This window comes from Bos taurus, chromosome 23 (assembly GCF_002263795.3).
Source record: "Bos taurus isolate L1 Dominette 01449 registration number 42190680 breed Hereford chromosome 23, ARS-UCD2.0, whole genome shotgun sequence".
NCBI classification, from domain to species: domain Eukaryota; kingdom Metazoa; phylum Chordata; class Mammalia; order Artiodactyla; family Bovidae; genus Bos; species Bos taurus.
The window spans coordinates 24239851-24266956 of record NC_037350.1 but is presented as its reverse complement, the minus strand read 5'-3'; the positions used below and the strand labels follow the sequence as shown (position 1 = coordinate 24266956).

Genomic DNA, 27106 nt, shown 5'->3' with positions numbered 1-27106 from the left:
TCCTGATCACCCATGCCCTGGTTGTCACATTCAGCAGCCACTTCTTATTCCTTCTCTTATTGGAACTTTGCTATTAACAAGATCACTTCTACTCTCTGGACATTCTTTATTTCTTAGTCTTCCAAGACATTCCTCTCTTCTGGTTCTCCATGTATATAGCTGATAGCTTTAACTCTTTAGGCTTCTTTTCCTCTCCTCTCCTTTCTGTATTAAAAATAGTCACCTGGAAACCTGATGTTAACTGTATAGACATCTCATAACTGCAGGAGACTAAACATGTCCTTCGCTATTAAGTGTTCTTATTTTAAGGCAAGATGGTATAAAAGAATCAAATTCATTCATCATAACATTTCTTAGAATAGCAATTTCAAGATTTAGTTTGTTCAGTTAAAGACAGGTTTAACCCTCCCATAGATAAGAGTGAAGATGACAAAAATGAAGAATGTTTCTAACATGTGATACAAAATTGAAACAACTAAGGGTTTTTGAGGCTTGGAGTAGGGTTTTAAAGAACCTGATCATTGCCTGTTTAAAATATCACTGGAAATGAGAACATCTCTTTCTGTTTTGTGGTGTCTGTTAGTGGCCACCTCAACAAATATCCCCACCCTATCACCATCTGGGTATTTAGAGTATAGTACTGGAAAGAAAACAAAATTGAAAAGAAACTTAGAAAGTTTCTTTGTAAGAATGTATTATATTATTGGTATTTATAAAATATTTCTATTTTTTAAATTTTATTTTTTTAAAAATGAAGTATAGTTGATTTATAAATTTATAGTTGATCTGTAGTTTCTGGTGTACAGCAACATATATATATATAATTTTCTTATGCTTTTCCACTATGATTTATTATATAATAGTAGATAAATATAAAATATTTCTAAAACCTCTTTCACAGTAAAGTTTGTTCCAAGACATCGCCTGGTTTCCATGGTGTGGGATATACTTTGTGCTAATTAAATTGTCTAGGATTTCTACTTGACCATAATCCATGTATTTTTAAGTTATCCTGGGGCCCTAATTAGACCATAACCAGCAGGGAGTTGGGTTCATACAGACAAAATAGTCAGGTGTTCTCCATGGTTCTGACCTTAGGCATTTTGTCTTTCCACACTGTAGTCCCAAGGAGCTCTCACAACCCATCCTCAGATTTTCAAATATGGCCTCTGGGCCAATGATGCCAAGATCCATCTCTCAGATTCAGAGTTCTTTCCCATCCTTCAGATTCACATCCATCCCCTGCTTGCCGTGCATCTCTACCTGGAGGCCTCAAAGACACCCCAAACTTTAAATGGCCCAAACTGAATTAATCAAATGTCAGTCTTAATGGGCATCTCCACCAGGCACCAGCTATGCTGGAAACCCCCGGCTGACCCTTGGCATTTTTCTTACCCTTCCCGCTCTGACCTCTGGTTGTTTTTCTGGCCCCATCACCTGCCTCTTTGCGACTGTGTGACTCAGCAATACCAGATTGCTTGTATTCCTTCCACATGATCTCTCATTTCTTGCCATCCATTGTGTTCATCCCTCTAGAGGGCAGACTCTCAGTTCATATCCTCACCCCCTTCACCTCAATTGGGTCCTAAGCCTTTAAGTGCAGCTCAGATGCTCCGACTCCAGGAAGCCTCCCCTGGTGAGGTCTCACTGCCTGCGTTGGTCAGGTACCATCAAAGATAATTCCCTTCAGAATTCTATCCCCCTAGTATTTACTTATATACTTACACAATGTTTGTGCCTCCTGGGGGGCAAGCATGACATTTTATTTCTTTCCTTTTTTTTTTTTAAATTGTATTTTATTTTTAAACTTTACAATATTGTATTAGTTCTGCCAAATATCGAAATGAATCCGCCACAGGTATACCCGCGTTCCCCATCCTGAACCCTGCTCCCTCCTCCCTCCCCTACCCTCCCTCTGAGTCGTCCCAGTGCACCAGCCCCAAGCATCCAGTACCGTGTATCGAATCTGGACTGGCGACTCGTTTCATACATGATATTATACATGTTTCAATGCTATTCTCCCAAATCTCCCCACCCTCTCCCTCTCCCACAGAGTCCATAAGACTGATCTATACATCGGTGACATTTTATTTCTTTTTGCACTATTTCACTGTTTTTTTAGGACAGTTCTGATAGAGGAGGCACTCATTATTTATGCTTATGAAGTTAGCAAGTACTAGAGGAGATTCTTTCTCTCATTATGTGAGTTTATGAATCTCCCAGAAAATCTGCCAAGTAAAATAAGAACTGAATGTAAAATTACAAGTTATATGATCTAAATTACATAAAAATGCTGAGAGATTCTGGAAGGAAACACAAATAAAAGGTTAATGGCAGTTATCTCTAGGTGGTGAGATAGTAGGCAATTATTATTTTTCTTTTTCTTTCTGTATTTGCATTTTACAAATGGCTCATGCTAAACATATGCTGTGCTATTCATAATAAAGGCAAAACACAAGTGTTTAATTGCAAAAGTAGAATACATTTTCCCTTCAAATTTTCCCTTCAAGTGGAGGTAATCCAAGGATTGAATAATTACTTATTTTATACATGGTAAATGTTTTCATTAATATAAATATCTGAAGGCAGCTTTTTGTGGGAAGTGAAAATGTCACCAGGATCTTAATATAAGGGTAGAATTTGCAAGTTGTCATAGTGAGTCAGATTTTCATCGTTACCCTTGTTATTTTCCTTTTGTTTTCTAGCTTCTATCTCTGTACCAGAGTCAGTTTTAAAATGGTCCCTCCCTGAAGCATGGGAAGGCGTGGCTGAGGGCTGGGGAGGACACAGCGGTGCCAGTCCAGGCCCTGGGGAAGACGTCCTGATTTTATCCAGTAAGTGAAACAATCCATGGTGTGAATAATCACAGATAGACTGAATCAGGCCAATCTGGGAATTATCTGTCATTTAGATATTCTGAACAACACGGTAAAGAATGTGAAAATAAATAGGCAATTATGTCTACAGCCTTCTCTTTTGGGTTATTACAAGAGAGGAATTTAATAACCCAGTAAAACCGGAAAAGATAGTTCCGCCTACCTTCATTAAAGGTGGGGTAAATAGCCCCATGCCAAAAGGAATTAGACTAATTCACTAACTGGATGATTTTTCTAATATGTCCAAGAACAGATTTATAGAAAATTTTAGTGTTCTTATATTTGAAAGACACGGAGAGTATGGAAAGAAGCAGTTCGTAAATGCCTCCTGCTCTTCTGCATTTGTGAATCTTTTAAACATGGGACTGAGAAATGACAAGGTCTTCTATTGCCATGGTTTTTCAAAGATGATGGGAAAGGAACAGATAAATCAAATAGAAAAGCAACATTTTACCAATCTATCATCTCTCCAATCTCTCACCTATCTTTTCATCAGTCCATCTGGCGGCTTCAGATGGTAAAGAATCTGCCTGCAAAGCAGGAGACCCGGGTTCGATCCCTGGGTTGGGAAGATCCCCTGGAGAAGGGAATGGCTACCCACTCCAGTATACTTGTCTGGAGAATTCCATGGACAGAGGAGCCTGGCGGGCTATAGTCGATGGATTCACAAAGAGTCAGACATGACTGAGCGACTAACACACTTCTACCTAGAACTCTCTTTTTGTTTAAATAAGAAGGGAAAGATGATTCCTCAGATATACAGATTTACACATCATACTTGTAAAATTCTTCTTTCTTAAGAGAGAATTCTTGAAACTCCCAGAAAATTTTCCTAGCCTGAGAAAAATATTCTTCATAGAACAGATATAGTTTCTCTAAAAGACCTATTTCCATTTATGATTTAATTTGAACTTCTAAAGATAATACTGAATAAAAGAGGATCAGTACTTGAAGAAGAATATTTGGTCATCTGTGAAATAATAATATGCTAAAATATTAAACAAGTTCTTCCCTGTAGCTCAAATGGTAAAGAATCTGCCTGCAATGCAGGAGACCCAGGTTCAATCCCTGGGTCAGGAAGATCCTCTGGAGAAGGGAATGGCAACCCACTCCAGTATTCTTGCCTGGAAATTCCCACAGACAGAGAAGCCTGGAGGGTTAGTTTGTGGGGTCTCAAAGAGTCAGACACGACTTAGTGACTAACACACACACAATATTAAACACAAGTTGACAACTAACAATATTCAGGAATCATTCTTCATATATTAACTAATTTAATCTTCATAATAATTCTGCAATACAAGTAATATTATCATCATCCCCATTTTTACTGACATAGAAACAGGGCCCAGGGTGGTTAGGGAACTTGCCCAGGGTCACACAGTTTGCAATTCAGCAGAGTCAGGATTTTGACACAGGCGGTCTGTCTCAAAGTCCTTATTCTTAACCAATCAAGTACATTCCCTTTCTAAAAGGACTGCTGCTGCTGCTGCTAAGTCGCTTCAGTCGTGTCTGACTCCGTGCGACCCCATAGACGGCAGCCCACCAGGCTCCGCCATCCCTGGGATTCTCCAGGCAAGAACACTGGAGTGGGTTGCCATTTCCTTCTCCAATGCATGAAAGGGAAAAGTGAAAGTGAGGTCGCTCAGTCGTGTCCGACTCTTCACGACCTATGATAAACAACAAGAGCGGTGGTGTCTTTTGCTTTATTCATGATGGGACGAGAAGGCAGGAAGATCAAAACATACTGACCACCTTCTGCGTATTGGTGGGGTGCATATGATACACAGAGATGAGGGCTGGAGGAGGGGGCTGACCGATACAAACTTAAACTGCTTATTATCATCCCACCCCCTATCACCCACCTCTCTCCATGGAGGATGGAACTTTTTGAATAAACAAGCTCATGAGTCATTCCTATACGGAAAGGAAAAATCTGTTCTGTCTCAGCCATCTCTTTGATGAATGTAGCCAGTGGATTGGCCCTGGGCTATGGTTTTCCCCACTAAGCAAGCTGTTTCCCCCACCCCATGCAGGAAGCACCAGAAGCTTTTGAAGGTTGCCAAGCTTTTAGTATCCTTTGGGACCTTTATGCTGAGCGACAAGCAGTCTTTGCTTTCTTGCTTGGCATTGCTGTTGTCTGTATCCACTGTGTGTCCTGGTTTCCAGGGTCCCTGGCATTCTCCATCTTCCTTCATTCCTTTCTTCATGGTCAGCTTGTAAGGTGGACTCAAATTCTTCACAAAGTTGCTCTTAAGGAGCACAAATCAGTGCTTTGGAAAAAGGCGGGGGTGGGACACAAATACGGGATATCTGAAGTGTCTCCCAGTTGGTCCTTCAGTATTATTGTAAAAATGAAAGTTAAGATTTTTAAAACCTGCCATTATTGTTCATTATTTAGTTTTCAATTGGAAAATAAGTGAATGAGAACAGATTTGTAATACATAATAAATGAAATCCTTACTTCTTATTGCCTCTCTCCTCTAAAAAGCCCTGTCTGTTGATAATTCTAGAAAATGATCTGAAAGTGGCCAATGTTTGAAATCTGTTCTGTTGAGGGTCTAATGCAGGAGCTCTGCTGGATTACTTCTCCCTTTTGATTTTTGGCAAACCCTGATATTTTGACCTTTGATGGCCCCTAGGGTTGAATTGCCCTCTTTCTGCTTATGGTTTTACCGTCTTGACCTTTTTCCTGGCTGCTCTGTTTTCTTTCCTCCTTTGCTTCCTCGAAATCAAGAGTTTGTTCATTCAAGTCTGGCACAAAAGAGACACCAAGTATTGCTTGAATGAAGCACACGGTCTCCAGGCTGCCGTCCGTAACTTAACACCAGAACTGAATCTGTGGGTTTCATAGGATTGACCCAGGGTGACTGCAGGATTATACAGGTCTATAGAAAATAACGCTTTCTCCTTCGAACAGAGTCCTAAGAATTAAGATTTTCCTGATGATAATGATGATGGTCCCAGCAACTGTAATTTGAGTGCTGGGTATGTGCTAAGTGTTTTACATGGATGTTCTCAGTTATTCCTCACAGCTACTTTGAGTTGGATCACGTTGTTATCTTCTTCTTCTTCTTTTTTTTTAATAACTGAGGGACTTGGTACTCAGAGAGGTTAAGTAACTTCCCAAGTTTCTGCCAGATAACAAGTAGAAAGGCTGGCAGAGGGAAGCAGACAGTTTGATTCCAGAGCCCTGCCTCTTTACCACATATATTTTTAAAAAACTCACCATTCCTACTTGCTCTGATACACTCAGATCAGACTCCATATTATACTGAATTTATACTTCTCTTCTTACTGTTTCCATTGTTCCCTTCACTTTGAATTAAAAAATACTATTTATTGAGTACCTGGCATCTGTCAGATATTCTCTAGGAACGCATTCAATCTCACTATATTCTCATTAGGTGCATACACGCAGAGAAGCTGGAAAAACTCCCCAAAGAGGTATCTGATGCAATGAGCCATTGGGGGAAGTACCCGCTTTGCATCTGGTAGCAAGTGTAGTTCTAATTCAAGTTAACATTCCTTTTCCAATTCAGTTTAACCAACAATAACTGAACACTCACTGTGTTCAAGGCACTGAACCGGGACCTCTGATCAGCTGTGATCTCAAGCAGCTGGTAAATTAGCTGGGTTGATAAAACACATACTAAAGCGTAATAATACAACATGCAGCTGTAATAATGAACAGAAGTATTCAGAATCAAAGTGTCTCAGGTGAGAAGAGAGCTGGCCCCGCAGAGCAAGAGGCATTTGAGGAGGACCTTGATGGACGGGGTGAAAAACTGAAGGCCAGTTATGAGGGTGAACTGGGGAGGAAGCAGTGCTTTAGGAGATGCAGGATGGGCTTTTGACTAGGATAAACCTGGGTTCACATTCAGATTCTGACATTTACAAACTGCATGATATGGGACAAGTGTAAATGCTTCCCACGTTCACTTTCTGACCACATGAGGGCTATAATTAACACATCATCATGTTGAAAGGATTAAATGAGATAACGTCAGTACACATGACCACTGTATGGAGTGTTGGTGATAATGGAATCAGAGATGAAAGCTGTGATTTTTAATGTGTCAGGTGCTCTTTTCTTTCATTTTCCCATCTGGCTGCCCCTCTTGGCCTCTGGTATTAGCCACACTTTGTATTTGCTTTCCAATGGCTTATTATTTAATTTTCACAACATCCTTGGGAGCTAAATAGGTAATAACTATTATTACAGTAAAAACCCATTTTTACATAATACGATTTTAATGGAACTGCTGATTTTACAAAATGAAAGTGACTGGTAAAGAAGATTTAAGTGATACTTTTGAACCTCTAATATAATTTTATGATGTTTTGTGTATTTTAATTCATTAATAAAGGAAATGTGTAGAACATTCCCATCATTATTCAAATAGAATAGCATAATTTTTCAATAAAATTCTTAGGGTAAATTGCCTATTTCCATTTTCTGGGAAATCAATTTTATGGAATGACCTCAGACCCATCCTATTCCATAAAAATAGGACTTTACTGTACTAATAAAAGATATCACTATTTTAAGTATGGTACCATTTTCCTTCGAGGCATTCTGTCTTTATAGACGTTGGATTTTGAAAAAGCTGTAAATTCTTCTTGGTGGTGTTATGGAGTGAGCTGAAGTCATCGTGAAGAATTGGCTTTTGTAGTTTAGTTTATGATGACTTTGCTTCACGCAAACAAGTATATCTGGTTGTCTTTGCCATTTAATTACTAGGAGAATTGGTCTAGATGTGTTCACAACATCTCACAGAGTGGAAACGAGTTCTAATAAGCCATGCAAATCTCAGAACTTCACAAATGATCCTACTAGCGTGTACTCCAGGTTTTATCCTGAACTGACCTGTGAGGATTTGATGCTTCCAGTTCTTTCTCTGAAGGAGTCTTATCCACGACAGGATGACACCCTGTTGACACAGAGCAGGCTTAATGAAAGGAAAATGTGTTATAATTCTAAGGGGTAGGATTCTGTTTTGAAGGGTACAGATATGATATCATGTAGCCTCCAGCATGATTTTATTTTTGCGTGTATGTGTGGTAGAATTCACTGTGTTCCATTTTCCCGTATTACTTTGAACTGTCTTTATTTGAAGAGATGAATGGAGAAGTACTGGTTTTCTTTCATAATAGTTCCTCTGTTTGTTCTGATTTTCAATACTTGGGTACTTTAAATGGCAGTGAGGCTCATCAAAGTCCTGTGATGTTCAAAATCAACAGTGCTTAATGCATTTCCTTGTTAAACCGCAAGGCATTAAGGTTGGAGATATGAGCTAAGATGACCACAAATCAGGAAATAATTTTTTCTGGGGAAGAAATTTTTACAAAATGTTCTAAGTAGAGCATTATTAGTTTGATTTACTTTTTTTTATTACCTGAAATGAAAAGTAGTTTAAGGTAAGATGTTCATAATACAGAGATTTGGGTCTGCAACATCAATCAGAAACCAAATACTATAAATACCAGTGTTGTCTCAAATAGTTTCAGAATTCTGGTATTTTTTAAGTTGGATCAAACAGAAAGGCACATAAAGAATCACCCCCATATATTCTGGATTGCTAGCAAGTGGGAAGGGTGAGTTAATTTAAACTTGAGTTACTGGGGTTCTTTGTATGGTGGGTGCACGTCTTCAGTATGCTGACTACAGGAGTGTGAGTGTTCTGGAAATCTGTCATTACTTAAAAAGCCACCTAGAAACTTAATAGCTTAAAACATACCTTTTATTTTGTTCATAATTTTGTGGGGAAGGGCTAGACTTTGGATCTTCATGCTGGAGTCTTTCATGAATTGCTGTCAGATTATGGTTGGGCTCATCTAAGGTTCCAGCATGTCTGGGTGGCCCGAGAGAGCTCATCATGCAGCTGGCAGGTGACTCTTGTTATTAGCTGTGAGCTCGACCAGGGCAGTCAGCTAAGAGGACTCAGTTCCTCTCCACATGGGTTTCTATATGGTCTTGGGTTTTCTAATAGCATGGTAGCTGGATTCCAAGAAGGAACATCCTAAGAAGGAGTTCTCTCCAAGTGAGCAGTTAAGTTGTAGCTGTTCAGTTGCTTAGTCATGTCTGATTCTTTGTGATTCCATGGACTGCAGCATGTCAGGCTTCTCTGTCCTTCACTGTCTCTTGCAGTTGGCTCAACCTCATGTCCATTGAGTTGGTGATGTCATCTAAGTGTCTCCTCCTCTGTCACCCCTTCTCTTCCTGCCCTCAATCTTTCCTAGCATCAGGATCTTTTCATGAGTTGGCTCTTCATATCAGGCCAAAGTATTGAAGCTTCAACTTCAGCATCAGTTCTTCCAATGAATATTCAGGGTTGATTTCCTCTAGGATTGACTGGTTTGGTCTCCTTGCAATCCAAGGGACTGCCAAGAGTCTTTTCTAGCACCACAGTTCAAAAGCATCAATTCTTTGGTGCTCAGCCTTCTTTATGGTCCAACTCTCACATCCATACATGACTACTGGAAAAGCCATAGCCTTGATTATATGGACCTTTGTCGACAAAGTGATGTCTCTGCTTTTTAACATGTTGTCGAGGTTTGTCATAGCTTTTCTTCCAAGGAACAAGCGTCTTTCAATTTCATGGCTGCAGTCACTGCCCATGGTGATTTTGGAGCCCAAGAAAATAAAGTCTGTCACTGTTTCCATTGTTTCCCATTGTTTCCCATCTATTTGCCATGAATTGATGGGACTGGGTGCCATGATCTTACTTTTTTGAATGTTAAACAGGTAAAAGACCAGGAAGAAAGCTACACACCTTCCAAGCCAGACTAGCAGACTGAGAATATCATGACCATCATGACCATCACACTGTCTATGTGTGATGTAAAGCCTGCCCAGGTACAAAGGAGGAGAATTAGGCTCTCCTTTCACTGAGAGGAATAGCAAAGAAGTTGCAGCTGTCTTTAATCTACCACTGTGCATGTGTTTATGTATGTGAGTGCATGTGCACGCATGTAATTAAGAGCAGATGTACCTGACTTAATTCAAAAGGTTTGAGTGTTTAGGGTCTTGTCAATTTGTGCTGTCTTCCCTCTCTGGGCAGACATTATTTAGATTCTGTTGGCTTATGAGTCAGAAATTGAAGAACACCAGGAGACAGACTGGTCAAAGGATTTTAGTTTATTCTCTACTCCCTACCATGCTGGGTGTTATGCTATTGCTTCTTCACTGCCCCCAAAGTGGGGTTCTTCAACCCTTGAACATAATTAGAGCCCTGATCTGGGATTTCTCACCCCGAGATGGCTGAAGGATGGCAGTGTTGGGCTGCAACCTGTGTCCAATTCTGTACATGCATGACCAGAAGCCTCTTCTTGGGCAAGAGGGGTGCCTTGGCGTGAGGGAAGAAGTAGAGCATGAGTATGTTGAACATTTTACTTCTTTCAGGGTAGAAATTAAATGTCTGCAAGGACAACAGTCAACATTTCCTTTACCTTATTTAGAACGTGAGTGTGAAAGCTAATTCTTTAAGATTGTGTGGGGAAGAACAAATATGATTTCAAGAGACACTTGACACAGAAATTTTAATCAGCATTATTAGAAAATAAAAATAAAGAAGTAAAAAGAAAATTTGAAACCAGAGATCCAAGGACCTTTAGATACTGTATTCATCTCCTTCTTTTAGGCAGTTTCTTGGAGGGGAGCGCAGACCTCTGGGAACCTTGCCTTATGGTGAAGGGTGTTGAGGCTATGTCCTTCCCACAAGAAGGAAATATCAGGATCCCAAACTCCTTGGGGCAAGTATTTCTACTGACCTCCTCAAATAGTTACGAAAGGCTTAATGTAACCTGACTTTTCATATATTCAGTTATTTAAGAATATACCACAGAAGCTTACTATTTAAGGCAATCTAAGTGCAAAATCCTTTGCAATATGGTATCCTTGGGTGAATTGAATGATTATCAAGCAATTTAGTTTTATTTGAAGCATTTTTCTATGGATTTAATTGTATTAAGTAAACATTAATATATATATAAAATATGGATACAAGTTAATAGAATTGTTGAACTGGTAGGGAACTTAGTGACACTCAGATGAGCTAAAATAATGCAAGTGGTCTATAAATTGTAAAATCCTATGAACCACATTATTATCATTATCCAAACGTATATGAACTTTTGTATCAAGGGTAAGAATAGGATTTCAGTTTCCTTGTCTTCAAACCAGTGCTGCAAATTGTCTGCTAAAATTTATAAGAAAGAAACTTGCTTTATTTGCTATATTTTAGATAATTTGTGTCCTTCAAATAGGTTTACTTTTGAGAGACATACTTGAAGTCTAGGGAGTTCCTTTCAGTTGTGATGACTGTGATTCAAATGGCTTTTTACAAATGAGTAACAGGGATGCCCTAACTACCAGCCCAGACCTGTGATAGGGCATCCTTGTCAGTGGTGGAAAACCAAGAGTTGAATTTTTTTTTAAGTATTTTTCCAGCTGTATATTTTTCCCCATAAAAATTAAATTTCAATTAAAATAACAGCAGAGATTTTTAAATTTCCTGCAAGTGAGAAAAGGAACATAATAAATATATATTAAAATAAGTTGATATCCTTTCTTGAATCTCAATTTGTCAGTCTGTTTGACTCAGTCATGGCGCTTGTTTCTGGACTAATTAGAACTCACTTAGAATCTTCTCTTGGGACCCAAGTCATGTAGACCCTGACACTCTTTATGGCTTGCTAACTTGCTGTAACTAATTGGAGTTTCAGTTTAATTGAGCAGTTTTCAAACTCTTTTCTGTCCTGACTCACCTAAGAAACACACTCATTGTCACTGTCCATTAGTATTAGGATCATAGCACTTTTTTAGGAGGGCAGGGTCTTCAGATCATCATTTGGGTAGGGGGAATATCAGCAAGTATGAAGTGTGTAGGAGACTCAGGGTTTATTTTGGTACTTACCCCACCCACAGAATCACTACTTTTATAAGTTTACAAACTCCCAACTCCAGTCTCCCAGAAGTGTGACCCTTCTAGACCTTTGGGTTCTAATTCTTCATCCATTCATCAATTGATGAACACTTAGGTTGCTCCCTATCTTGGTAATTGTAAATGTGGCTATGAACATTGGGTGTGTGTATATTTTCAAATTAGTATTTTGTGTGGCTTTTTTAAAGATATATACTAAGGAATAGAATTGCTGGGTCATATGGTAGTTTTATTTTTAGTTTTCTGAGAAACCTCCATACTGTTTTCCACAGTGGGTCACCAGTTTGCATTCCCACCAGCAGTGTATGAGGGTTGCCTTTTCTTCACAAGGGAGGAAATTAAAAGAAAGAAAATTAGTTAAAACTTCCCTGATGAGACAGTAACACTTCTAGTGTGGCAGCCCAGTTGTCCATATACACTTTGTTTCTAGAATATGGCCAAGTGTTCCAAATGAATAGGTTATATAATAAGCTTAGTCTAACAGAACTGGTCAATTTGTATAGCTCAGTCAGTCTGGGAAAATAGAACAGGCTATTTTCTCTAAGGTAACATTATCATTTCCTAAAGGGATACAGTATTACAAAAATATAAATCAACACAATAGATGAATTTTTAATAAAAATTTAGACTGTATATAATTGTTAAAATGAGTTTAGTTCTGGAGGTAAGAATTTATGGTCATATTTTTAACAGGCAATAGTAGCCCATCAGAGTACATTGGTGGAGTCCGTTCAAATTCAGACCAGTGAAAGCAGCATCCAGAGATTTTGGTATTTACTTTGGGGTGTTGATCTTAGGAACTCATCTCTTTAGAGTCATTAGTAATTAGAGCGACAGACTACTCTGGTTTATCCAGAACTGAGGAGTTTTCTGGGACACAGGACTTGTAGCGATAAAACCTGAAAAGTCCAAGACAAACCCGAACAAGCTGGTCGCCTTACTAAGAAATCAGCTTTCAAGTTCTTAACGACCCCGTAGTCTGTTATCTGCACTGCCACAAATTTGCTGAGGATTAATGAAATTTTTCCTTGACTTCAATGCAGAAACCTATATTTTTACCTTGCTTTATTCCCCTAAGAAATTTGCCTCGTGGAATTAATATTCTTTGAGGAGACACAGGCATTTCTTACAAGAGAAGGGGACCTGAGTGCTTGCATATGTATTTTACCTCCTGGTTGGGGCCGGGGAAGTTGAGCCGAGGAAGGAGCAGCTGCCTACGGGGCCCTTAATCTAGAGCAGGGCTTTTTTCACTTGCTCTAATCGAATTACTTCTTTTTCTCTTTACTTTATGGTCTGTTTTCCATGCAGATATTCTTGGAATGTCGAATTAAATAATTCATGATTTCCCAATTATTGGTTTAGGTATAGTTGCCATTTCTTGAATTGATTATACTTTCTGGAGGGAGCTTTCGGAGTGTCTTCACATGCAGAGCTTTAAAGATAAGAAGTTTGCCCATTAGAGGTACAGCCCAGCCAGAAGGGGTGGACTAGCGCAGCAGTTCTCTGTTGACCCTTGGGGGTCACCACGCTTTTACGCAACCCAGGGTTTCTGAACTACTCGTGTGCCCTTGGTTCCTTTATCAGTCTCGTGAAGCCTGGATCCAATCTCAAAATAATATTTTTAATACATAAAAAAGAATAGGCTTATAAAAGAAAGCAGTTATGTCGATCCAGCTATCAAAATACTAAAAATTGAATTTGTGATGTGATAATATATATGCTTCTTTACTAGAACATTAAATAACGCTATCTAGTTCTGTGCTAATTACTACCATAATACCGATGTTGCCATTGTAGATATCCTTCAAAAAGGGCTGCCATAGATTCCTTCTCTCCTTGTAAACGTATTCTGTTCCTCACTGGAAGAAGTAGGGCCCAGGTCACAAGAACCTTTGCATAAGAAGACCATTTTGCCTGGATGGCTGTCTTGCTATCAAGATGCTCCCTTTTGTGGCAGAGTCCTCAGGCCATGGGACTTGAACCCTGTGGGAAGGCCAGGTTTTTAACACTGGTTGGCAGGCTTGGACGAGCTCTGTTAGTAGCTGGCATTGATTTCCAGCCATGTAAGTGATCTCTCTTGGATGTCCAGGGCTTCCTTGGAGCCCAGTAATAAGGTCTTACTGGTAACTCTGAGGTTTTTTAAAAACTTTATTTGAAAACACGTTAAAAAACCTCTTATTTTACACTTATGTGAATATTTCTCAGAATTTATTTTTTTGTATTCCGGAATGTTCCCTTAGAAGGGAGATTCATCTGTTTGACTTATTAAGAGTCCACATAGGCCCTGAGGAGTTCACTGCCTTCAGGCTGTCAAAGAGAGTGAGAGTGATTAAAACTCCTCCTCAAAGTGACCATTATAAACTAATAATATTAACAACTGCTATAGAAAACATGCAGAAAGTTATGAAAGCATATACCAACAAGACTAGGACCAGAATGATGTGATTCTACCTAGGTTAACCATATTGTAAGGCTAATACAATCATTAGATATTACCTTTTAATGGCACCCCACTCCAGTACTCTTGCTTGGAAAATCCCATGGATGGAGGAGCCTGGAAGGCTGCAGTCCATGGGGTCGCTGAGGGTCGGACACGACTGAGCGACTTCACTTTCACTTTTCACTTTCCTGCATTGGAGAAGGAAATGGCAACCCACTCCAGTGTTCTTGCCTGGAGAATCCCAGGGACGGGGGAGCCTGGTGGGCTGCCGTCTATGGGGTCGCACAGAGTCAGACACGACTGAAGTGACTTAGCAGTAGCAGTAGCAGTGGTAAGTTTACCCAGAATTTCTCAAATTGTTTCCTATGAAATTAGTTTATAAGCATCACACATAATGTCCATGGAATTCTCCAGGCAAGAATACTGGAGTGGGTTGCCATTTCCTACTCCAGGGAATCTTCCCGACCCAGGGATCAAACCCAAGTCTTCCACGTTACAGGCAGATTCTTTACTGTCTGAGCCACCAGTGAAGCCCATAAGAAGGATACCAACATCAAATGACTTGGGGAAATTTGGAACTAAACACAGAAAAATTATTTCTTGCATCTGATTTTTTCAGAGCCCTTTATATGATAATATAGATTGTGTAATTTCAAGGGGGGATATAGCATGTACTGTTTCTGAAAGATATTTAACCCTGTAACTCTTTTATTCACAGAACAGCTCACGATGCCAGGAGTTTAGGGAAACCCTCTGAGTACAAAGTATTCTCACACTTAACATGCCATTTCCAACAACCCTATGAGGTTAGGCATCAGTTGTATTAGATAAAGCTAGGTCTTCTGTGAGTAACAAAGACCCGAAAGTAGGAGTTTTTCTCTCTCTTATGTCTCTTTTGTCTATTCTGTGGCATCAAGGACTTGGACTTCATTTATTTTTTTGCTCCAATATGTGCTGTTTTTCCATTCCCAAAGTTACTCTGTGGTCCAAGATGTTAGCTGGAGCTCCAGCCATTGCACCCACATTCTAGGCAGCAGGCAGTATGAAGGATTCCACCTCTAAGTCACATGGCTGAATAGTCATAACTAACTGAAAAGGACACTGCGAAATGTAGTTTTTTTTGGCTAGGTGACAATGTATTCAGCTAAAAACTGGAGTTCTTATGACTAATGGAAAAGAAAAGAGATACTGGGAGACAACTGGTTGTCTCTGCCACAATTATCTCTCACTTTATAACTGAGGAAAATGGACTCCAACAGGGATGCCCGAGTAAGAGTTCAGAGACCATGGCGAGAGCACAGATTCAAATATAGGCCTCCAGACTCCTTGAGTCTCTCTAGTTCATTACAAAAATCCCTACTTAAACAAACATGTAGAAGGGATCCAAATAGAGCATTTCAAAGGCTGTGATCTAAAGGGTCATGGTGATATAAACAGATACACCACCATAAAAGAAAGGAAGGGCTATCTGTTTCTTAGAGGTATATCCTCATATTTGGAAATTAATAACACTAGATAAACAAAAACCCGTAAGTGGGATATGACTGTCCTTTGCTGTGGGTGTGTTATTAATGCATTATTGACCAGGGGGTTTTGGGGAAAACTAATGCCTGTGGCTGGCAATTTTTATTTTGGCTGACCAAAAATTAATTCTGTTATTTCACTAACACTCTGAGGGTTATTGCATTCAATAGTTGCACTGGACACACCTGTAAAGTCTTCTAATTTTCATAAAATATTGTCTTCACTTCACTCTTTTGAGGAGGCAAAGCATTCTCTAGCACCATGTGAATTTTCACTTTCTGAATCAGAATCAATCATTAAGGTTTTTTTGTCTTTTTGTTGGTCTGATATTCACATAGTCTGAATCAGAACTATATTCTGAAGAACTATCATCTTCAGAGACACTAATATGTATCGCTTGGACAATCAGAGACTTTTATCTACATAAAATACATCAAAAAATTCTTGTTTCCTAAAAATTTTGCAATGTGTCATTTTTGAAAATTTTACATTTTTAATATACACAAGGTTGGAACAAAATCCTAACAGAGCAAAATATGAATGATAAAGACAATCATAAGGTGTAGAATGAACTCTTGATCAATTTTAAGCCCTAACAACTTTTCAGGGTGATGCTAACTGTATCAGTTTCTAAAAACATATTGATATGTCTCTGGTCAGTGAAATTCCGGTAACAAAAGATCATTAATATGTCTCCAGTCAGTAATGTTTTAAGATTAGTATTCTGTTTGTCAGGCTGCCATGAGCTGCAGGACCTGCACTGTGTCTAACGGCTTGTCCTCTCTTTCCTGCGTTTGTCACATCAGTGATGCTCTGTAAGCCCTGGATCCCATCTGAAGCCATCTGTTTGCTTCTCTTTATTTACATGATAACATCACCTGATGGCAAGTTAGTGTTTGGATAAAACAACACTGGTCTTACCTGGATTGAGCTGGGTTTTTGTCTTTAAGGACAGTGGGCTAACCCCCTGCCTGCATTTCTCGGGCAGCAATAATGTTTGCACAGAGGTGACAAGCCTGCTGCACTGTGCCAGGCCTGGCTGGGCTGTGTGCACGGGTGCAGATGGCAGGTGAGGCTCTGTTGTCTTCCAGCACATGATGAGTACCAACAGGAACCTCTCATCTTTGTGTTCCTGGGTCCACGATAGCTCTGGAACAGAGGAGATGTTGTCTGCTTATGTGTTAATGAATGAACAGTGAACTGGATGGAATGCTGATGAATCCCGGACTTTCTCTTCCATTCATATGATGGCATCCTTGCTAGACTTGTAGGAATGATTTTTGTTGGCAAAGTGAGACAGATGCCTTGAGATGGTTGCTCGGTGGACATGGCTCTAACTCTGAATCGGAGCCTTGACATTGAAGCCAGGTCCCTTTCTCTCCTCTTTGCCCATCATAAGATGGGAGGTGGTGTGTGGACATACTTTGCTCTTGAGAGATCTCTAGGGGAATGTGTCTAGAGTAGGGTTTCCTCCCATATGTTCTGGCATTTAGGATTCCAACCCTCTGCACTGTGGGAGTTTTTCTAACTAAAAATCACCCCCACCCCACTCTTTTTTCCTATTATTGTATAGTTGATTTACAATGTTTCAGGTATACAGCAATGATTCAGTTATATATATATATATATATATCCTGCATCCTGTATACAGCATGGGTGCTCTGTCCTGTCTGAATCTTTGCAACTCCATGAACTATAGCTCCTCTGTCCATGGAATTTTCTAGGTAAGAATATTGGAGTGGGCTGCCATTTTCTACTCAGGGGATCTTCCCGACCCAGAGATTGAACCTGTGTCCTGCATTGGCAGGCGGATTCTTTTACCACTGAGCTACCTGGGAAACCCATATATATATATTATTTTTCAGGTTCTTTTCCATTAGACATTATTACAAGTTATTGAATATAGTTCCCAGTGCTATAAGTAGATCTTTGTTGTCCATCTATTTTGTATGTAGTGGTGTGTACCTATTACTCCCTCCCTCTTTCCCCTTTGGTAACCATAAGCTTGCATTCTATGTCTGTGAGTCTATTTTTGGTTTGAAAGTAAGTTCATTTGTATCATTTTAGATTCCACATACAAGTGATATCATATGATATTTGTCTTTGTCTGACTTACTTCACTTAGTATGACAATCTATAGGTCTATCCATGTAGCTGCAAATGGCATTATTTCATTCTTTTTTATGGCTTAAACATGTACCATATTTTTTTATCCATTCATCTGCTGATAGACATTTAGGCTGCTTCCACATCTTATACATAGGATTTACGCTTAGCAAAGCTACCTCTGGCAAGGAAATACATACATGCATGTAGAGTGGTTCTCAGATTGCTGACTCTTACATCCTTTTGGGGGACAACCAGAAAATTAGCTCCTAGAGGTACAGACGTGTCTTTGAGAACCCAGTGTTGTGGGGATATGAGAGTAGAGGCTTCCCTGGTAGCCTCGGGACCACTCTCACTCCTTATGTGAAATATCCTGCCTGTAGCCCTCTGACATTGCCCAGGTTGCTTTCATTGCACAATGAGGGGGACCAAGCACTGGCTTCATCATTTGTGTTATCCTTAATGCTCATAATAACCACGAGTTGCAGAGGGAAGGGTGTCAGTTGCTATCATTAAGTCATGATCTGTTGCCTTAATCTTTTATCAGCTACACAGAAATTACTTAGGCTTGATTGTGCTATAAATCACCATCCTTGATTTTCTTCTTGTCTTTTTCTTCATTTAGTTGGTTTGCTTTAATGAATAGCACTGACATGTATCTACATGCATGCACATGGGGGTTTCTGGGAGGTCGGTCTAGGTATTTGTTAGCTGCCTGATGCCGTGGCTTCTGAATGGGATATGAAAGGTATCCATCAAAGAGCACATAGAACATATGAGAACATTTATTCTATTTTTTATCCTATCCTTCGAAAGTTTTTTTGTGTATGTGTTATTATGTAGATAATATTTATTACTAGTATTCAGTTCAGTTCAGTTGCTCAGTCATGTCCGACTCTTTGCGACCCCATGGGCTGCAGCATGCCAGGTTTCCCTGTCCATCACCAATCCCAGCGCTTGCTCAAACTCATGCCCATTGAGTCGGTGATACCATCCAACCATCTCATCCTCTGTCATCCCCTTCTCCTCCTGCCTTCAATCTTTCCCAGCATCAGGGTCTTTTCCAAAGAGTCAATTCTTTGCATCAGGTGGACAAAGTATTGGAGTTTCAGCTTCAGCATATTCAGCATATTCAGGACTGATTTCCTTTAGGATGGACTGGTTGGATCTCCTTTCAGTCCAAGGGACTCTCAAGAGTCTTCTCCAACACCACAGTTCAAAAGCATCAATTCTTTGGTGCTCAGCTTTCTTTACAGTCCAATTCTTACATCTATACATGACTACTGAAAAAACCATAGCATTGACTAGATGGACCTTTGTTGGCCAAGTAATGTTTGCACTTTTTAATATGCTGTCTAGGTTAGTCATAGCTTTTCTTCCAAGGAACAAGTGTCTTAATTTCATGGCTGCAGTCACCATCTGCAGTGATTTTGGAGCTCCCCAAAATAAAGTCTTTACTGTTTTCATTGTTTCCCCATCTATTTGCCGTGAAGTGATGGGACCGGATGCCGTGATCTTAGTTTTCTGAATGTTGAGTTCTAAAGTCAACTTTTTCACTCTCCTCTTTCACTTTCATCAAGAGGCTCTTTAGTTCCTCTTCTCTTATGCGTGGCTGCCAACAATCTGGAGATGACCAATGCCAGCCTTGTCCTTTTCAAGCATGTTTCATCCACAATTCCTCACCCCTTTCAAGATGGAAGCCCATGTGAAAAGCAGTTTCCTGTGGGAAAAAATACTAACATACAAAATCTGGCAGAGGTGTGGGTCGGCAGTGGCTTGCACCAGAGTCAGGGGGCACTGAGTGTGGCAGTGTGTGCAAGAAACCTTTTGAAGGAGGTCGCCATTATCTTCATTACCTCCACCACAGTTTGGCCTCAGGTCAAACAACAGGGAGGGAACACAGCCCAGCCCATCAACAGAAAATTGGGTTAAAGATTTACAGAGCATGGCCCCGCCAATCAGAACTGGGTTTCAGTTTCCCCCTCAGTCAGTCTCTCCCATCGGGAAGCTTCCATAAGCCTCTTATCCTTCTCCATCAGAGGGCAGACAGAATGAAAACTACACGCACAGAAAACTAACCAAACTGATCACATGGACCACAGCCTTGTCTAACTCAATGAAACTATGAGCCATGCTGTGTAGAGCCACCCAAGACAGACGGGTCATAGTGGAGAGTTCTGACAAAACGTGGTCCACTGGAGAAGGGAATGGCAAACCACTTCAATATTCTTGCCTTGAGAACCCCATGAAAAGGCAAAAGCATAGGAAACATTAGTTTTACCTGTACATAATTAATCAATAAATTGATAAGTAAATAAATATTATTGAGAATACATAATTAAAAATTTGCTCATATAAAGAAGGACTACTTGGCATTTATTTGAATTTTAATACCATATTGTTTACTGACTATACTAAGAGTCCTCATTATTTGTACTGTGCTGTGTATGGAACACGTCACTGTCCCTCTATAAGTATATTGTTTTATATGTTTTAGAAATTAAGTGACAAAACATTAAATTAGAATTTTGACTTCAGAACCCATTTGATTTTGAAAGTAGGTTAGCCTTTATGAAAAACTGAAAAACCGAGTCGTCGAAAGCAACAGTTTTCAGTTTTCTGAAGGCCTGGCCATAGGTATAGATTATTCCAGGGGCTCCCCAAAGCCTTCACATTAAATCTCCATGTCGTTAGTTTGGATCACAGGGTCCTTTATGATTTGGCCTCCTTGCCTGCTTGCTCCCAGTGTGTCCTGCCACCCAATCATATGCATCTACTTCCTGTTCTTGGATGAAGTCAGCTCTTTCTCCCCTTAGCTCATTTATACTTCCTGTTCTCGCTGCCTGGAACTTCCCCACCTCTCCATCCCACTTCTCCTCCTCACCCTCTTTCCCACCCTAAGACTCTACCGATTGTTCCTTTCTGTCTTTGAACACTCCACGGAGTGTTACCATGTCCAGAAAGTGTCCCTGAGTCCCATTTGATGTAATTCTCTTTCGTCTGTGCTCCTGCAACACCTTGGGCCTATTTTCATCATATACCCTTCTTCGATGATTTACTATTTATGTTTATGTTCCCTTGATGACAGAAGCCATATCTTACTCAACTTGTACTGATGAGAAGCACGTGATATGGCGTGGAGCCGATGCTCCATAAACACTAGAGTGAATGACAGGAAGTGAGATGCAGGTACTGCCTAGTCGGTTTCTGCTGAAGTTTCTAGGGGGTTTGAAGCTGAAGGGAGAGCTGTCATGTCAGTCTGAGAATCTGGGCACATGACGGGGAATGGAGGGTGGTGCCAAGAACTTTAGCAACTGACTGGACGGTGGGTGTGGACCTTGTCTGGGAGCCCTGGTGGTCTGCCGCCGTACCCAGCCTGGGACTCTTTCAGCGCCAGGATTTATTCAGGTTCCTTGGGCTGGAAGCTTACTCTCTGTGAGTCCTGCTTCCCACAGCTAAGAAGATTCTCTGTGCAGGAGAGCACGGGCTCATTCCTTGTGCTAATGGAGTTCTCTGAACTCTTGTGTTCCCAGTGGGTGCTCTCATTTCTCTTCTCCCCTGGGGAGCCGGTGGCCTTCATTCAAGCTCCTCCTCTGCACAGCTTGCCTCCTCCTCGCACCTTCCACCTGAGCTGCTGATGGGCCTCCCGTGGATCAGCACCTGAGGACCTGCTGGGCCCGGTGTGGCTTGCCGAGCTGGAGCTCAGAGCTCTCTGGGGGTTTACTGTCTCCCCAGCCCACAGGCCTCCCGCGGCTTAGCATCTAGGCGGTTGACACACCTCCTGTGGTGTCAGCTAGGGAGCAGCTTGAGCATCTTCTGTTTGCTGGGAAATCATTTCAGAGGTTACCTTTTCTCATTTGCATAGTGTGAATGCACCTGGTTTTGTTTCCTTTCTTTTTTTGGTGAAACTGTAAAAGGAGAGGGTATATAAGAAAATGTCAACACTTGCTTATAGCTGTGACATTGGCTACAGCAAAGGGGCCCAAGTTTTGCCATTTGGCAATTAGTGTAGGCCTTTATCATAATGCTGGTGAGGAAATCATTGTAACTGGGGAAAGAGGAGTAGGAGTAGAGCCAGTGTCTTTCTGTATCCTGGTGTATGTAGTAATACTTGGTGTGTATTTAATGATATCTTACGAGTCTGAATGAATTAAAAAGGCTTCCCACACATCTTAAATTATCTCATTCATCTGGAAGTGCCACTTCAGAGGAGGCTTTCGGCAGAGCAAGCTGGCCCTGCAGTTCAAGTAGAAAGGGAAGGAAACAGTTAAAGGGTTTTAAACTGTTAACGAGGGCTTTTCCATTTTTCTGGGAAAGCAGCAGTTTGCATGGAAATCACAGCTTTTATACATTAAGTATGGTTATGAGTCTCTTCTCTAAAGCTGTGTGAGAAATGTGGACTTTTTTCCCCAAGGGAACGAGGGACCAAAGGAGAACTAGGACCAAAGAGGCATGTAGTTTCATGCCAAGGTTTTCCAGGTAACAAAGAAAAGAGAGACAGACTGCTCAGCACTCAGAAAAGAGAGGATTTTATTGATAGAGTTTTGCCATACCATGCTTACCTCAGGGCTTCCCTGATAACTCAGTTGGTAAAGAATCCCAATGCAGGGGACCCCAGTTCAATTCCTGAGTTAGGAAGAGCTGCTGGGGAAGGGATGGGCTACCCATTCCAGCATTCCTGGGCTTCCCTGGTGGTTCAACTGGTAAAGAATCTGCCTGCAATGTGGAAGACCTGGGTTTGATCCCTGGGTTGGGAAGATCCCCTGGAGAAGGGAAAGGCTACCCACCCCAGTATTTTGTCCTGGAGAATTAGCCACATTCAGAGAGGACAACTTTAGTGCCAGGTTTTAGAAATTCTCCTATTTCACTTTCTCTTCTTTTCCCATCCTAATTCCACCATAGCCCATCACAGGCAAACCCAAATCACACGACATAATAAGAACCATCTCAGCACCTCAGTGCCAAGTGCTGGCCCTACCTTTACTAGGTCCCAGATTACTTGAATAATAGTAATCAGAGATGCTGGGTTAAAACCAGAAGGTCATAAAATATCATCAGCAAAAATAATGCAGGAAATAGGAGAGATATTCAAATTTAATTTTTTGAGCCCCTAAAGGAATACATTATGTAAATATATGGGGATAGAAACACGTAACACATCAAAGATATTTAGATCCTTCATTTGGTAATAGTAACAGTAATTACAATATTGTGTTAATAGTAGTGCTACTGGTAAAAATAGCCTCATTTGTATAACAAGATAATAAAATGAGTTCAGTATTTTTATGTGCCAGTTAGCCAGTTATTGTGTTAATATTATTTTATCTCACTGGAACTTCACATTCTATGCACAAGGAAACCAAGATTGAGACAGAGGTTCTTAACCTTTAGCATGCATGAGGTCAACTGAGATGGTTATAAAATACTAATGATTGCCATTTTGAGCCAATTAGCATGAAAACATGTCTTAAGTATTCATATGGACTTTAAAAAATTAATAATACCTTGGAAATAACATGTCTGTAAAAAAAAATCTACTTCATCCTTTTAAATGACTACATACTATTCCAGAGAAGAAATGTAACATGATTTATTGAACTACTGTGTTACTGATGAACTGAAGTTTTTCCCACCAATTTTTACAAGCAATATTATATAAAAATTATTCATACCTTATTTTACGAATAGGCAAATTTCTCTGGGCTAGTTGATTTCCAAAGTGGAGTCCATAGCCCACCTACCCTTGAAATCACTCGGGCACACTCACTGATTTTCAGTCTTTTGAATGTATGGAGCTTTCCCTCACTTCATACTTTTCATAGGTATTACTTTCTCTGTCTAGAGCACTCTATCCCCATGATATTTTGCAATTTTCTTTGTTAGCACTTAGCACTATTTTGTGCCTATGTAGTTATTTGTGTGATTATGTTTAGATGTCCATTTCCTCCACAAAAACTTAAGTTGCATGAGATCAAGGCCTTTGTCTCTTTGGCTGACCAAATAATGAAGTGACAGGCATAGAGCACTCAAAAATATATATCAGTTGTAAAAAAACGAATGATAGCTAAACCTTTCATGCCTGGTAAGTGTAGGCACAGTAATACTCTTACGGTATTCCACCTAATTAGATAGTATTCCACCTAACCCTTACTGTTGCCTCCATGAAGTACTATTTCTCTTATTTTGCATGTGGGGAACAGAAAATCAGCAAAATCTAAGCAATTTTCCTGAGGAATGGCTTATTTGAGATTCAAATTCAGGTCTCTGAATACTAATTAGGTGACCATTACATTGTACCTGTTAGCTTCTTGGACTAATAGTAATAGATGGATTAGACAGTGTTCTTGTCTTACATTAGTTCTTTATTGAGGCTTTATTGGGACTTATTTTGGAAGCACAAAGCATTAAATAGATATAATTTATTGGAATTTACCAAGAAATTCTTAAAGGCTTTGGGAATTTTTAAAATATATTACAATGGAAAATATGGAAATGTTGAGAACAATGAACACCTCTAAAGAAGGTTGAGTGCAGAAGAACTGATGCTTTTGAACTGTGGTGCTGGAGAAGATTTTTGAGAATCCCTTAGACTGCAAGAGATCAAACCAGTCAATCCTAAAGGAAATCAACCCTGAATATTTGTTGGAAAGACTGATGCTGAAACTGAAGCTCCAGTACTTTGGCCACCTGATGCAAAGAGCTGATTCATTGGAAAAGACCCTGATCCTGGGAAAGACTGGGGGCAGGAAGAGAAGGGGGCGACAGAGGATGAGATGGTTGGATGGCATCATCAATTCAGTGGACATGAGTTTGAGAAGACTCTGGGAGATAGTGAAGGACAGGGAAGCCTGATGTGCTGCAGTGCATAGGGTTGCAAAGAGTTGGACATGACTTAGCAACTGAACAACAACAACAATATAAACACTGAATTTAGGAATGAAAATATAGACTAGTTTGCTCAGAAGTTATAAATTCGGTTCAGTTCAGTTCAGTTGCTCAGTCGTGTCCGACTTTTTGCGACCCCATGAATCGCAGCACGCCAGGCCTCCCTGTCCATCACCAACTCCCAGAATTCACTCAAACTCACGTCCATCGAGTCGGTGATGCCATCCAGCCATCTCATCCTCTGTCGTCCCCTTCTCCTCCTGCCCCCAATCCCTCCCAGCATCAGAGTCTTTTCCAGTGAGTCAACTCTTCGCATGAGGTGGCCAAAGTACTGGAGTTTCAGCTTTAGCATCATTCCTTCCAAAGAACACCCAGGACTGATCTCCTTTAGAATGGACTAGTTCATGGGGTTCTCAAGGCAAGAATACTGAAGTGGTTTGCCATTCCCTTCTCCAGTGGACCACATTCTGTCAGACCTTTCCACCATGACCCGCCCATCTTGGGTGGCCCCACATGGCATGGCTTAGTTTCATTGAGTTAGACAAGGCTGTGGTCTGTTTGATTAGATTGACTAGTTTTTTTGTGATTATGGTTTCAGTGTGTCTGCCCTCTGATGCCCTCTCGCAACACCCACCATCTTACTTGGGTTTCTCTTACCTTGGACATGGGGTATCTCTTTACAGCTGCTCCAGCAAAGTGCAGCCTCTGCTCCTTACTTTGGACAAGGGGTATCTTCCTCACCACCGCCCCTCCAGTTACAACACATTAAAATGTAGAATAGAGATTGTTTACTTAATATTTATTAGTCAAGTACTATATTCTAAGTTTTCTTTTAAGCATCAGTTACGTATTTATTAAATAATACATATGGTTTTAAAAACAAATAGAGTATAAGCATTTTATTTTTAAGGAATTTAGTGATGTTTTGGAGAGTTCCCCTCCCCCTGTCAGTTAGAAGAAATAATTGAAAGCTTGAGAAAAAATAATCAATAATATTAAAGAAAAATAAAGAATCTCATAGTTTTCTGGATGCATTGCTCTTTCTAGTGTAAAGCAGAGACGAAAAGAGAGAATTTATTTGCTCATGGGGGAAATAAATTCATTGAATATAATGTTTGCCACATGCCTAAACAGCCTCATTCAGGAGTGAATCACTTATTTCATAGATTGTCATGTTTTTTTTTTTTTTCTTCAGGATTAAATTATTAAAACATATTTAATTACTATAAGTTGGTTTCATTATTTTTCTTAGGGAAACAAATCAAAACCAAAGCTCACATAGGAAAATAAATTTGGTGCCTCATTTGGCTTTAACACTAACTGCTGCATATATTAATAAAAACTGAATAATTGAGTTACCTGAGATTTACAAGTTTATGCCTCTTCACATATGAATGCATCATTCACTACAAGAGTTGGAGAGGAATTTAATCACAAAACTTCAGGTTAATACAGATTCATTAATGATATATTGAGGTCAATAGAGTTATGTGTATAAAGCCAAACTCTAGTTTAATACCTGACCTCACATTTATCAAAAACTCTTCACTTTTAGGTCTTCTGGGGATTGCAAGGTCTAGGTTTTTGCTGTTGTTGTCTCGTTTGCTTGTCTTTTTGAGTCTTGAGTCCTCTGAGCTATCAGAACCCCTGGACCCCTTGTTTCAAATAGTAACACCAGTGACCATGGGCATGCAGATATCCCTGAGATCCTGTTTTCATTTTTTTGGATAAATACCCAGAAGTGAGATTGTTGGATTATGTGGTGGGTCTAGTTTTAAGTTTTGAGGAACCGCCATACTGTTTCCCGTAGTGGCTATACGAATTTACAGTCCCACCGACTGTGTACTAGAGTCCCCTCTTCTCCAATTTCTTGGTGGTGGTGATTTAGTTGCTAAGTTGTGTCTGACTCTTGCGACCCCTATGGACTATAGCCCGCCAGGCTCCTCTGTCCATGGGATTCTCCAGGCAAGAATACTGGAGTGGGTTGCCATTTCCTTCTCTAATTTCTTACCAACAGTTTTTTATCTTTTTTTTTCTTGTTAAAAGCCATGCTAAGCATTGTGAGGTAATATCTTGTAGTTCTGATTTACATTTCCCTAATGATCAGTGATGTTGAGCACATTTTCTTTTTATTTATAATGTAAATTTATAATTTAAACAGTTTATTTAGTGTTGGCTATGCTGGGTCTTTGTTGCTGGGCTTTTCTCTAGCTGTGGTGCACGAGCGTCTCATCGTGGTAGCTTCTCTCGTGGAGCACGGACTCTAGGGCATGCGGGCTTCAGTAGTGGTGCCTGGGCTCAGTAGGTGCAGCTCCTGGGCTCTAGAGCAC

The 27106-nt window shown here is 40.2% G+C and overlaps 1 protein-coding gene across 1 annotated transcript in view; it reads left to right on the top strand.

The window, feature by feature from the left end:
* PKHD1 (PKHD1 ciliary IPT domain containing fibrocystin/polyductin) overlaps window positions 1-27106 on the top strand; it is a 441675-nt gene that overhangs the window by 246001 nt on the left and 168568 nt on the right. Inside the window, 1 exon segment of the mRNA XM_002697311.6 lies at window positions 2706-2834. Within this exon segment, the coding sequence (XP_002697357.3) occupies window positions 2706-2834 (129 nt within the window).